The sequence below is a fragment of the Aedes aegypti genome, chromosome 3, assembly GCF_002204515.2.
Source record: "Aedes aegypti strain LVP_AGWG chromosome 3, AaegL5.0 Primary Assembly, whole genome shotgun sequence".
Lineage (NCBI taxonomy): Eukaryota > Metazoa > Arthropoda > Insecta > Diptera > Culicidae > Aedes > Aedes aegypti.
In genome coordinates this window covers 170,286,060-170,298,646 of record NC_035109.1, presented here as the reverse complement: position 1 = coordinate 170,298,646, position 12,587 = coordinate 170,286,060, and the positions used below count along the sequence as shown (strand labels likewise).

General features: G+C 38.3%; 1 protein-coding gene across 1 annotated transcript; it reads right to left on the bottom strand.

The window, feature by feature from the left end:
• Positions 1 to 331: 331 nt before the first annotated feature.
• LOC5575963 (transmembrane protein 169) lies at positions 332 to 5,557 on the bottom strand. Its single transcript, XM_021853391.1, has 3 exons — positions 5,184 to 5,557; positions 4,422 to 4,881; positions 332 to 1,198 (listed from the first exon to the last, which is right to left on the bottom strand). Exons 1-3 carry the CDS (start codon positions 5,346 to 5,348, stop codon positions 588 to 590), a joined length of 1,236 nt encoding a protein of 411 aa, XP_021709083.1. The 5' UTR covers positions 5,349 to 5,557; the 3' UTR covers positions 332 to 587.
• Positions 5,558 to 12,587: the final 7,030 nt, after the last annotated feature.

Here is a 12,587-nt window from a genome sequence, read left to right as displayed (position 1 = left end):
GTACGAAAATGAGTCACCCTTGGTAGAATAATCGATATTAGGAGTTATCAGGTAGCAAACATAGCAGAAAATAGTATTTCTAATTGTCTTACATATTACATTTTTTCCTGTTATAAAATCTTCCAACTCAATTTTAACTCAAGATATAAGTGAATTAATTGCATTATCTCTAACGAACCATCAATTTTACGGTAAATACTGAATTTACTGCTTCGTGTAACTAGTTTGCGCATAGCGCATATTCCATACCTATATGGTCCCTTGAATCACTCAAGCAATACGTACTACTCATATCATTTCTGTTTAATCTTGAAATAATTATCTTGCTGTCTGGATACATTGTTTTGTCTTGGATTCAAGAAACATGCGTACCTTACATACCCGATTGAACGGATGATCTGACGTAACAGAATAGAAAGCTTATTCCACCTGATTATGGAAGCAAAATACGCAACATCCGTTACAATATTCTCAGATGAGTATTTAAGAACATACCGAAGGTGGCATACTAACATTGAAAGATTAGATCTAGTTTAATCAAGTAGGTACCTATGGAAATCCAGAGACACACAGAAAGTTGTCACATCTTATAACGACAATTCTTCGGTGGATGAGTTGATTTGGGTGGACTCACTTTGCAGTGGCCTGTCCGGTCCTACTCCCGTCCCTCCTGGAGGGCAAATATCCGTCAGAATGACCACCTCGTATGGACTGCAGTCGGATAGGTGCAAAAACGAGCACAACCATCCATAGAAGCCCTTCTCGATGTCACTGATTTCGTTCACCCAAGCGGTGAAATGTAAGCTGACCTGCTTGAAGCCGGCGTAAATTCCAAGGCCCACAGTGCACAGCACTATCGCCAAGGGATAAGCCAGAATCAGAAGCGGTGACATGAGCAGCTTGTGCAGATATGACTTTTCCTCGTTGAAGTACGTGAACATGTTGTACCACGTGACGGTTCCGATGTAGAACGAGTAAATGCTAGTGGTCAGCGTGACGATTGGTAAGCAGATGATCGACAGCAGAAGAATGTGAATCCCGGCCCGGAGGGTACACTGGCAGCAACAGTTTCGCTTCGTGCGACAAACTTCCTCGTGGGCGGCCAGGGCTTGTTTGTTGATTTGCTCGAGTTCTTCCCGGGAAATGTTGAGCTGTACGTCCATCGATTGTCCCTTCTTGCGGCCACGTTTGATGGTTCCTGAAAATAAATGGTCAGAAATAATAAAAATGTAAAGCTCAGCAGCTGCTTTGGCAGTCAGTCTCGGAAACGAAGACCGACGCGGTGTTAGGTTTTTAAGTCTATGGTGTTACTATCGGACCCATACAGCATACCAGCCAACAACGGAAACTGGGTGGCGGATAGGTCTCAACAGGCAAGATGAGAATTGGCTGGTCGATATGCCCACTGAGACTCGTCACACGAGCAGATAGGCCACCGATGCGATGCTTCAAGTGCATGGACTTTGAACACCCGGCGGCGAGCTGTAAAGGTCCGGGCAGAACCGAACTGTGCAGAAAATGTGGAGAAAGAGGTCACTGTGAGAAATGCCTGCAAGAATCTACCAAGGTGCTTGCTTTGCTCACCGAAAAAAGGAAACCATTCCATTCGACGGGCGGCTTCAATTGCCGTGCATACCAAAAGGCGATCGCAGCATAACAGTAACGGAGGTAACGCAGATCAACCTAAATCACTGTGACACCACACAACAACTTTTGTGGCAGTCGAGAACAGAAACTAAGTGCGACGTTGCGATAATAGCTGAGCCGTATCGAGTACGACTCAATAACGCCAATTGGGTGGCGTTACGAGTTACGGGTAGGTTTCCTATCCAAGAAATGGTTGCCAGCACGCGGGGTTCGTGATCGCCAAAAGCAACGGATTTTACTTTGCAGCTACTACGCGCCTCCAAGATGAACGCTCGAAGAATCTAGTAGGATGTTAGAGGATTTGACTGTAGGATGTTAGGAGTAGGATGTTAGAGGAGCTAGTCGATCGAAAACCAGTGCTGATTGGAGGCGAATTCAATGCATGGGCTGTGAAATGGGGTAGCAGGGTAATCAATGCCAGAGGTTACAACCTACTGGAGGCTCTAGGAAAGCTAGACGTACGATTGTGCAACGAAGGCACCGTTAGCACATTTCGGAAAGACGGGAGTCGATCATAGACCTAACATTTTGTAGCCCATCACTGGCGGGCAACATGAACTGGAGGGTAAGCGAAGAGTACACCCATAGCGATCACCAGGCGTTACGCGGAGCAAGTCTGAGTGCTACAAGGAGCTGTGCCGAGCAGCTGACGCCAACTCCTGAGAGGGATGTTTATCGAGTGGTTATGGCGAAAGTCAATGGTCCATCAATGCCAGTTGAAACATGTGCTGAAAAGCTGAGGTTATTGTCGAGGGTCTCTTCCCAACGCATTATCTGACACCGTAGATAACGCTGTCGCCTGACGCACCAGGTTTCCAATGACGAGCTTATAGCAGCGGCGAAAGCATTGAAGGTGAAAAAGGCCCCCGGACCGTATAGGATATCGAATGTGGCACTTAAAGCGACGATCCTAGCGTACCAGGATATGTTCCGGAAGGTGTTGCAGAAATGCCTGGATGAAAGTCACTTCCCAGATATACGGAGTATCCAGAAGCTAGTGCTGCTACCGAAACCAGGAATACCGGTGAGCCATCATTATACAGGCCTATATGCTTGCAGGATATACTGGGCAAACTCTTGAAACGGTCATCCTAAACAGGTTGGCTAAATGTACGGAGAGCGAGAACGAACTATCAGAAAGGTAGTTCGGATTTCGGAAAGGGAAGTCGATGGTAGACGCAATTCGGACAGTCTTGGGAAGGGCCGAGAAGCCATCGAAGCAAAAACGAAGAGGAAATTGTTACTGCGCCGTAGTTACGATTGACGTTAAGAACGTTAAGCACCAGTTGGAAGGCCGTCACCACAGCGCTGCATATAATGCGGGTTCCTGACTATCTGTGACCCGAGAATCGGGTGTTAGTGTATGCAATCGACGCCGGCCGAAAGGGGTTCAGAGTAACGGCGGGAGTTCCGCAAGGGTCCAAACTGGGTCCGAGGCTGCGAAATGGGATGTACGATGGGGTCCTATCACTGGAGTTACCCATGGGCGTCGAAATCGTCGGCTTTGCTGATGACGTCGTCGTCACGGAGGCAATGGACAAACATTTTTAAATCAAACATTTTTAAATGGTGAATCGCCCTAATGTACACGGCTTGCTGTGCTGTGCATCTGCGCTTCTATTACGTTTTTAACGTTTTCGTTCTTGACGCTTCTTTTACGCTTCTTGACGTTTTGGGAGGTTGGATTTTATTTTTTTAAAATTTTGAATCGCCTTATTGTATTTTAGCCGGGATGACGCCCACTGTTATAAGCCCAGTGGGCGAGGAAGGAAGATGTAAAATAGTTCAACCAAAGAGGTACCAAAGGAGTCCGCAATGCGTGTGAAGAGACAACGCTTAGAGGTTGGTAGCAGGAATGAGATAACTCAACTAAAGGTAGATGGACCCATCGCCTAATGGACCTATGCACGGGTTCATTATTTGACGTTTTTGCGGTGCCGTGTTATTTATGTCACCATGGAAACTAGTGAATTCGGCACCGCTCAAACGTCAAATTAGTGAACTCGTGCAACGGTCCATACCAAACGTGTCAGAGAGGTAAAAAGAAAAAAAAAATTTTTGTTAAATTTCATGCGAACACTCCAGTTCCAGGAGAACGGTGTGTGGCGCCGAAGAATGAAGTACAACCCAGGAACCATAAGCCGTATATCGGGCCCTTTCAGCCATATACGGCTAATATAGTGCTATTTAACGGCTTATTGGCATTATATCAGCCGTAAATCAACATTTTGGCCCAATATACGGCTTACTGGTTACCTGGGAAGCTCGTCCAATTCTATTCGAACCCAGTATTCAGAACGCGGTTAAAGTTGAGAGGATACGATGGACAGGGCTTGTTGCAAGAATGCCAAGCAAAAAACAAGCTTCCACTCGGTTGGTTTGACACGATAAATCATAATTAAACAGTATTCCAATTCGTTTGAATCCCACCGTGGAGTATGACAAAGTGATAAACCCCTGTAGTTCAATATTGCGCTAGAAGATATTCTGTGGAGAGCAGGGTATAACAGCCGGGGTACCCATTTCAGCAGATCCAATCAATTTGTTTGCTTGGCGGATGATATGGACATTGTCGACAGAACATTTAAAAAAATGGCAGACCTGTACGTTCACCTGAAATGTAAAGCAGCCAAAGTTGGGCTTGAACCGAGCCATGTGGCATAAAACCGGTCACAAACCAAGCCTTGTGACGTGACATTTTGATTCAATGTTATCCCTATAGCTATTTTAAATCGTACTTAAAATAGCACAGAATGCTCATAGATGAAACTTACCCGTTAGAGTCAAATAATTGTCCGGGGACATCGAACGTTTGCTGTTGTACCGATCCAAGCTGTATTGGTCCATATCAGCATTCAGAACGCTCGTCTCTCCAGACTCCAAGTCTTCGTAATTACAAACTGCGGATGGTGATTGTCGACTGCTAATTTCGTCCACATCAGTCCTAATGTTAACGCGCTTCTTCGAGCGCTTTCCACTTCCGGTGAGAAGCTCATGAGATTTGCTAGATTTCCTATCCAAACTGCTCTCCGATATGCTACTCGGTGTAACCGTCGAACTATCCTTCAATGGATGAAACTGCTGCAGTTCGTTGAGATCGTCATCTTCATCCAAATGTTCCCCTCGGTTGCTACATTTGCTTCCATTGATCTCGATTATTTCTTCGCTATTCCATCGTTTTGTTCTATGCACATCGTCGCGTTCCACCGACAAATCCCAGTCTTTTTTGTTACCCTAAAATAGAATACCGAAGTCAACACGTGTTGCTCTATGTTGTCTAATGCTCATTCATGCACTGTTCATATAGCAGACGAATACAAACCCACCCCCTAGATGAAAACCACCCCAAGGGATGCATTCAAGGCAGAGAGACGTCAAAACAAAACCAATGCATGCGCAAAACCGACAAAAGGACTTCAGGGAGCAGGGACTATGCAAAACAAGAATAAAGAAGCGTTCCAGAATGGACCCACCCCGAAAAAATATGTTTGTTTCAAAAATATCATAAATTACTACCCATGTGAAATGAACCAAACCTGTAAATTAACAATGTGATCCACGTGATTGCCAAGGAATGCCTTCTTCCCGGTTTGTCGTTTCCGCGGCGGGATGAAAACCGGATAATCTTGCTGGGGTGATTTCGCCTGATGGGGAGACAGCTGTGGGGCTCGAACGAGAACCTCTCCATTGTGGCCCACCATTGTTTTGCGCCAATCGACGATTCAATTTCTGATATTACAATGCTTTATAGTCCCAAATACGTTATCAGATCGATTCGTTCTACAATATAAAACTAGGGAGAAAGCTTTGATAGAAGAAAAGCTGGACTACCACTGCGGAAATGTGGAAAGCTACTGATGATGCCCGAATACAAAACCAGGCAGACGCGGATGTCACCCTTGTTGATTCAATTTCAGGAGAGCGTTTAGGAGTTTTTCCACAAGCGTGGTGCTGGATAGATTGAATTTTGGTTTTCGGATATATTTTGTCGTGCGGATTAAAACGAAGTGCCTCAGATTTTAATGAAAATTGTACATTTGCCCGGAAAACTTCCAATTTTGAAAAATCACAATTTTTTTATGACTTTCCTGCAAGGAATGCTCTAGAGCTATAAATTCTCTAAAAAACTCAATCGGAAATATACGCAGGCATTGTTTCAGCATATTTTAAGATAAGGTATTTCAGGATAAGTGAGTAAATGGCGTAAATATCCAAACTCATTCGTAAAGCCATTCAGAACATAACGATAGGTGTGACATTTTTGTAATATTGCTATACTGCCCATAACTGCATATTAGACTGGCCCAGCTCAGTATGGGAGAAAAATAAAGATGTATAATTCTACGGGGCACCCCCCAGAATTATTCCTTAGGGTTAGAGGAAGACTTCCAAATTACAGCTCATTTGGTCGTTCCATGAGCTGGCGCATTTGAATTGAAGTTAATATGGGATTTCCAGCTCAAACATATGGGAAACAGTACATCATCTACAGTTTGATTCAGGAAAATTGTTTATCGCGATCTATTGAACCCAGAATGTCAAAAACACTACTTGATACCATAGCGAACAATATTGTAGAAGGTTGTATCATGATTGAAATTGATAAACTTGATGTTTTAGCAATCTGAAATGGATCTGCAATACAGCTCTGTATTTCTTCAACATAGCATAATGGTTACCACTAGGCGCATCATAGCCACCTATGACGCTGGGCGAGCTGCTGCGCTAGGCGCATGCATATATGTGACTGTACAGGAGTTCTGATCTAAGCCTAATTTTCAACAACTGAAAGGGTAATGAAAATGAGCTTAAATCCAGATATAACCTTCAGCAATTATGTTCATAAGGTTATCAACTAGTTTGTTGTTTGTTTTGTTTTATTTACGACATTTTACACCGCTTGGTGCATTCGTGTCGAGTTTATCAACTAGTGTATTTGTCATTCTGGGCCCAATTGAACACAATCAATTAGTATATAGAACAAAAACGTGACAAAGGGTCATTTTTCAATATATTTGAAACCAAAATCCTATACAAACTTTGAATTGAATGCGCCAGCTGGTGGCACAACCAAATGAGTTGAAATTTTGAGAAACCTTTTTTCTTACCCTAAGGCACATATCTAGGGGGTGCCCCGTTGAGTTTAACAACTTTTTTGTTTTAGGGCCAGTCTACTGCATATTTGTAACATTCGACAAAAGTAGGCATTGAGTAAATTGAATACAAAGTGTGCATTTCATGGCAGTTGTATAGGAGGAAACTAAATTTTCTAAAAATTACCAGGAACTCAAAAGTGCTTATTTGAGGCTGATATTGTGTACAACTCATATCGCATACTAGGTTAATTGTCAGAAAATAATTCTGATTTCATTGCTATTATATTTTGAGACTCATTTATAATCTCACTGTGACTGTTATGCGGTTATAATTACCAATGTGACAAAACAACTTGGTATTTTTTCGAATTTTCTAGAACAATCTCACAGATTTCAGTAAGTTGATCGAAAGTATTTATCATTTGACGACTCTCCACGATATTAACTCAAAATCGACAAAAATGTCGAATGTGACAGTTATGCAGTTATGGGCAGTATAATTATTGCATAATCATTCGGTTTAACCTCTAAAATCATATTCAGTGCTGACAAGAATAAAGTAAACAAAGGCCGGTTTTCATACAAAATGATCAAGTTTGGAGACCGGTATTTCTGCTTTTGAACTGTTTCAACATGTTTCAGGTTAGATCGGTGAAGAAATTATCATATTCTATACAAGAATTATAATGTTATTAAAACCCACCCTTTTTGGCAAATATTGCTAAATTTTGATTCTTAGATATTTTGGAAACGAACAATTTAGGATGAATATTTTATTCCACCAAGTTTTGAATTTCAGAAAGTAAAAAAAATTGCAGAAGCATATTTTTTATTCTAAATAAAAATGATCATTTCCAAAATATGGTGACCAGAAAAATCGCGACTTTGCAAAATGTTTATTTTTTAGGAAATCATAACTTATTAATCGCTTGACCGATTTTCATTTTTTTGGACGAAATGAAAGCTAAAGATTTTTACTTTTCAAGAAAAATATAAAATTTAACAAGAATTGTTTATTTTACATGAAAAAATATCAAAAATCTGTATCTGTTTTTTCGTGCTTTGAAGGCCTTGGGGTCAAAGAGGCTATTGCTGTTCTCTTTTTTCTTAAAAGTTCAAAAATCAGTAACGTTTACTGTTAAATTTTCCGCGATGTATGTTTTTTAGTTATTGAGATATATTTTTTAAAAATAATAAATCAGACATTTTTTATCGACACATTTTTTATTTAAAAAAAAAATCAACTTCCGAACAGCTCAACCGATTTCCAATATTTTTTATGGAATAAGAGCTTAAGATTTCAACTTTTCAGAAAAAAATATTTTACGTTAAAAAATATACCGTAAAATGGGGTGTTAAGGGATGAAAAAAAAATCGACTCGAATTTCCAGTAACTTCCAGTATGTCAATAATTGGACAAAGGACAGCCCTATGATTCTTTCGTCGTGTATATTAAAAGCCAAATACAATTAAGAGGATCCTATGACAGATTTCTGAGATAATCATGAATATGTGTGATTTTTGATGGAAATGCAAAACGGGGTGTTAAGGAATTTGAGTTTCGTAAATGAAACCATATTTTGCTAACAACAAAACATAATATTTTTGGTCAATAGCTTTGATGCATTCATTCAATAAGTGCTTCGTGAAGCCCAAGCAGGACAGTTCGATTTTGCGTCGTCAGATAGGTTTTGCTCACGGTTTCGCGCGTGTTTTCGTCGCCGGTGTTTTTTTTTTGTTACGCGTATCGTTACCCGACTAAGGGTACATAACAAAATTATATCAGCACATGTTATTATGTTATAAGGTTTTTTCGAACATACAGTATTGGACAAAACATTTGCAACTTTTTCGATTTTCCATACAAAATTACCAACTAGATCTCAGTTATTTATGGACCGATTTGAATAAAATTTTCAGAGAACTTCAGATAGAACTTAAATTTTAACATATATTTTTGAATAATTTTTCTAATCACGAGTTTATAAGTTATAACGGTTTAACTAAAGTGTAATTTTCGACGAAAAATTCAAAACTATTTATCGCAAAATCTGATAGCCCTACACAAAAAGGTCTATCCACATAAAAAATATTCTAAATACGTTATTGAAGAATTCCGTTTGATTTCTCCCGAAGAGTTATCCGACGACATATCCGACTTTCTCGAAAACAAATAACGAGCGGTGGAAATTCTACAGAGCAGAAATGCAATTGCTGTCCTATAATGTAAGTACTAACATTGGAAATGTTACAGTTATAATGTTGTCGAATCATTTCAACTAACATAACTGAACAGAAGAAAATTCAAATGAAAAGAATAACGTTTTCCTTGTTTACATGTTACTTATGCTATTGTTCATTGGGTAGCCTTAACAAATGTTAAAGCTAATAGAAATCGGGAATATAACTGTTTGTTTTTCAATTTATTGTTCAAAACGGTATACTATTCACTTGCCCCACTTTGGGGCAAGTGAAAAGTAAGGAGTATTTTTTTATCCAATTTTTCATAAAAATCAATTTGAGCATGCTGCTTATATTTGGTGGGAGTCAAGCTAAAAAGTATACACGACCTCATTTGTTTCAATTTAAAGTCTCTAGAATTTGAAGAATCTCAACTATGCGAATTCCATTACCCACTTGCCCCACGGTACCTTATAAATAAACTATTGTTTTCTCTTTTGATTGCCGGCATTTAAAAGATTAAATTGAAAACACTTAAACAACAAATGTGTATGGTCTATCGCCAGCTTTCTAGGCGAAGCCTGACAATATACCTTCCCCAACCTCCAACTCCGTAGCACTTATGAGGGTGTCGCTGAGTCGGTGGCGTCTCATTAAGTAAGTGCTACATCAACATTTCCTTCCCCTATCCCAAATTACGGTAAAGATGGGCGTGGCCGGGAATAGTGATATTCATGCTCCTAGTATTCTTGTTTATGATTTGAACAAGGTATACTCCCCTGCCTTGTTCCTGAAAGTAGTCAGGATGAGATTATTAAAAAGAAACATGAATGTTGCTAGTATCCAATCTACGAAGTATACCGTAACTACGCTAACGCTAACTTTGATGCATTCATTCAATTTCATAAGTTATGCTCTACCTTAATCAGATAATACATCAATATTATTGAACTTGAAACTCCTGCAAATGCAAACCGTTTTATTTTTACTGCTAAATCTTTCATAGTTATTAATCCTATTTGGAAACTATCAATACATCGCAAAATTGTCTTGAAATGATTTTTATACTTGAATGCAACAGGATCATAACCTTTATGTTTGCAGTTTACGAATCCATAAGCTCTGCGCAGCAACTGTATAAATAATCTATTATATAATGGTAATTTCAACAAGTTTTTAGTTTTAATGAAGGAAATGGCCAGTATTTGCATGCAACACCTAGTGGCATGGTCGAAAAAAAACTGAAGAAGAAAAATGTTCCAGTATGAAGCGAATATCTAATGTTCACACAATGCGTTTAGTGCCAGACGAGGCCGTGAAGTTTCTCAAAAAGAGCCCAGAAATGACAGAGTATGTATACAGGGAGTTACGTGAAGAGGCTTCTTTGAATGATTGTTTTCCTTCGTCTTCGAAAATATCCACTATTTTTGCTGGTCTGCTCGATAGGTAGACAGACAGCTTGACAGTTCGAAAGGTAGATTTGGTTTCATTCTTCGCGCAACTCGTCATTCATAGACTCTGAGAAATGACAAAATATTATTATTATTAACCACTTCATAGGATTACCACTAAAAGGATCAATGGCTTCAAAACCATTTCCAAATAAAATAATCATTCAAACTTTCCAAACATTTTACCAGTGAGATCAAACAAGTTTTGGAAATAGTATCAAGAAAAATCCCATATTTACTTTAATACGTTGTCATCAAGAGTTTCCTACCAGTTTTACCGATTTTCGAGATTAGACATTTTTGTGATATTTAGTAACAAACAAAATAGACCCCTTAACTTTAACAATACAGTTTTGCTTCACGGAACAAGCCAAAAGTATATTGGAATATATTACGGCATAAATCGGATGAGTTTTGTAACTTGGAAAAAGTAGAAAATATAATCCCCTAACACGCCACTAATTTTCAAAAAGAGACTTTTTCCATAAGAAATATTTAAAGGCGAAATCTAGATAAAATTTTCAAAAGTTTTTGTCTGCGTTATAATCTCAATTAAATATACTTATGTTCTAAGTTACTCACGTATTTTTCTTAATATTGTTTCATAGTTTTGTAGTTAAATGTATTTCGCCTATAAAATTCGAACAAACATGTTTTGAATCGTTTTCAATATCTAGACTCCATAATACTTTATTTTAATAGATATCCCCTATCACACAATGCAGCTCACAATCCTTCGAGCAAATCAAGCATTTCAGATGAATGATATATCGACTTTCGACGTATTTATGATTTGTCAAACTTAATGGAAAAGTTCAATCCTTCAAAACCCCACGAGTCCTTAACACCCCATTTTACGGTATAAATTTCTAGTTTTTTTTAGGAAATGTTTATTTTTTTTCATGCAAAAAAATTGTAGAGTTTTATTTTTTTTTCTGAAAAGTTGAAATCTTAAGCTTTTATTATATAAAAAAAGATTGGAATTCGGTTCAGCTGTTCAAAAGTTATGATTTTTTTTAAAACAAAAAAAAAATATTTTTTTAAACAAAAACTGTATGTTTTTACATTGCTGATAGAATTTGATAGTAAACGTAAAATTTTCTGAACTTACAAGAAAACATGAGAACAGCAATAACCTCTTTGGTCCCAAGGCCTTCAAAACACAAAAAAACATGTTTTTTAATTTGTTTTCATGTAGAAAAACAATTTTTTTGAAATATTATTTTTTTTTATTGAAAAGTCAAAATCTTTAGCTTTCATTTCGTCCAAGAAAATTGAAAATCGGTCAAGCGGTTCAAAAGTTATGATTTCTAAAAAAATAAAAATTTTGCATAGTCGCGATTTTTCTGGTCATTTTATTTTGAAAATGGTCAAAAAACCCAAAAACACGTGTATCTTTATTTCGGATAAGGAACAAAATATCAAATTTTCACGGTATTCGGTGACCCACTAGATCGGTTTTTCATGGAATGGCTACATATGAAATATATTTAAGTTTGTAAATTTCGGCATTTTTCTCAAAATAATAATTTTTATCAATACCGCCGTGCGGGGTGACATTGGGCCTTTGAGGTTACTTTAACCGCCTCTTTCGATGCATCTCATGGCTAGTAAGAACGTCAAAAGACTAATCTATGATGCCGTGTAAAAAAAATCGTGCAAAAACAGAATCGGGTGTAAATTGTTTTCATTATTCTGGCATTACCTTGCTGTAAAAATAATTGCCCAAAGTCAACCTTATGGCCCAATGTCACCCCGCACGACGGCAAATTTAAAACTTTATTATTATCATTATTATTTATTAAGGAGGTTTTTAACTACAAAGTCATTCGCCTTGAGAGAAAAAAAAAGCTTTAGAATAAAATTTAATTTATTTCGCACAGTTCAAAGCTCAATTTATTTTTGAAACGCAGTACATATTTCTGGTCAATCGGTTTGCTACCAGCGAGCGCGCTGCAGCGGTGTTACAAGTCTCCAAACTTGACCATTTTGTACGAAAATCGGCCTTTGTGTACTTTATTCTTACTAGTACCGTAAAATGGGGGGAAGTTGATAACTTTTGAGAGATTCTGCTCTGTAACTCTTAGTAGGATGCGTGTATTGTCATCCAAATATTTTTAAAACCTGTACTGGTTGGATGTTTATCGAATTATACAAACGAAATTTTGACGAAATGTTCTCGTAATAACAAAAAAATATTTAGAAATCAAAA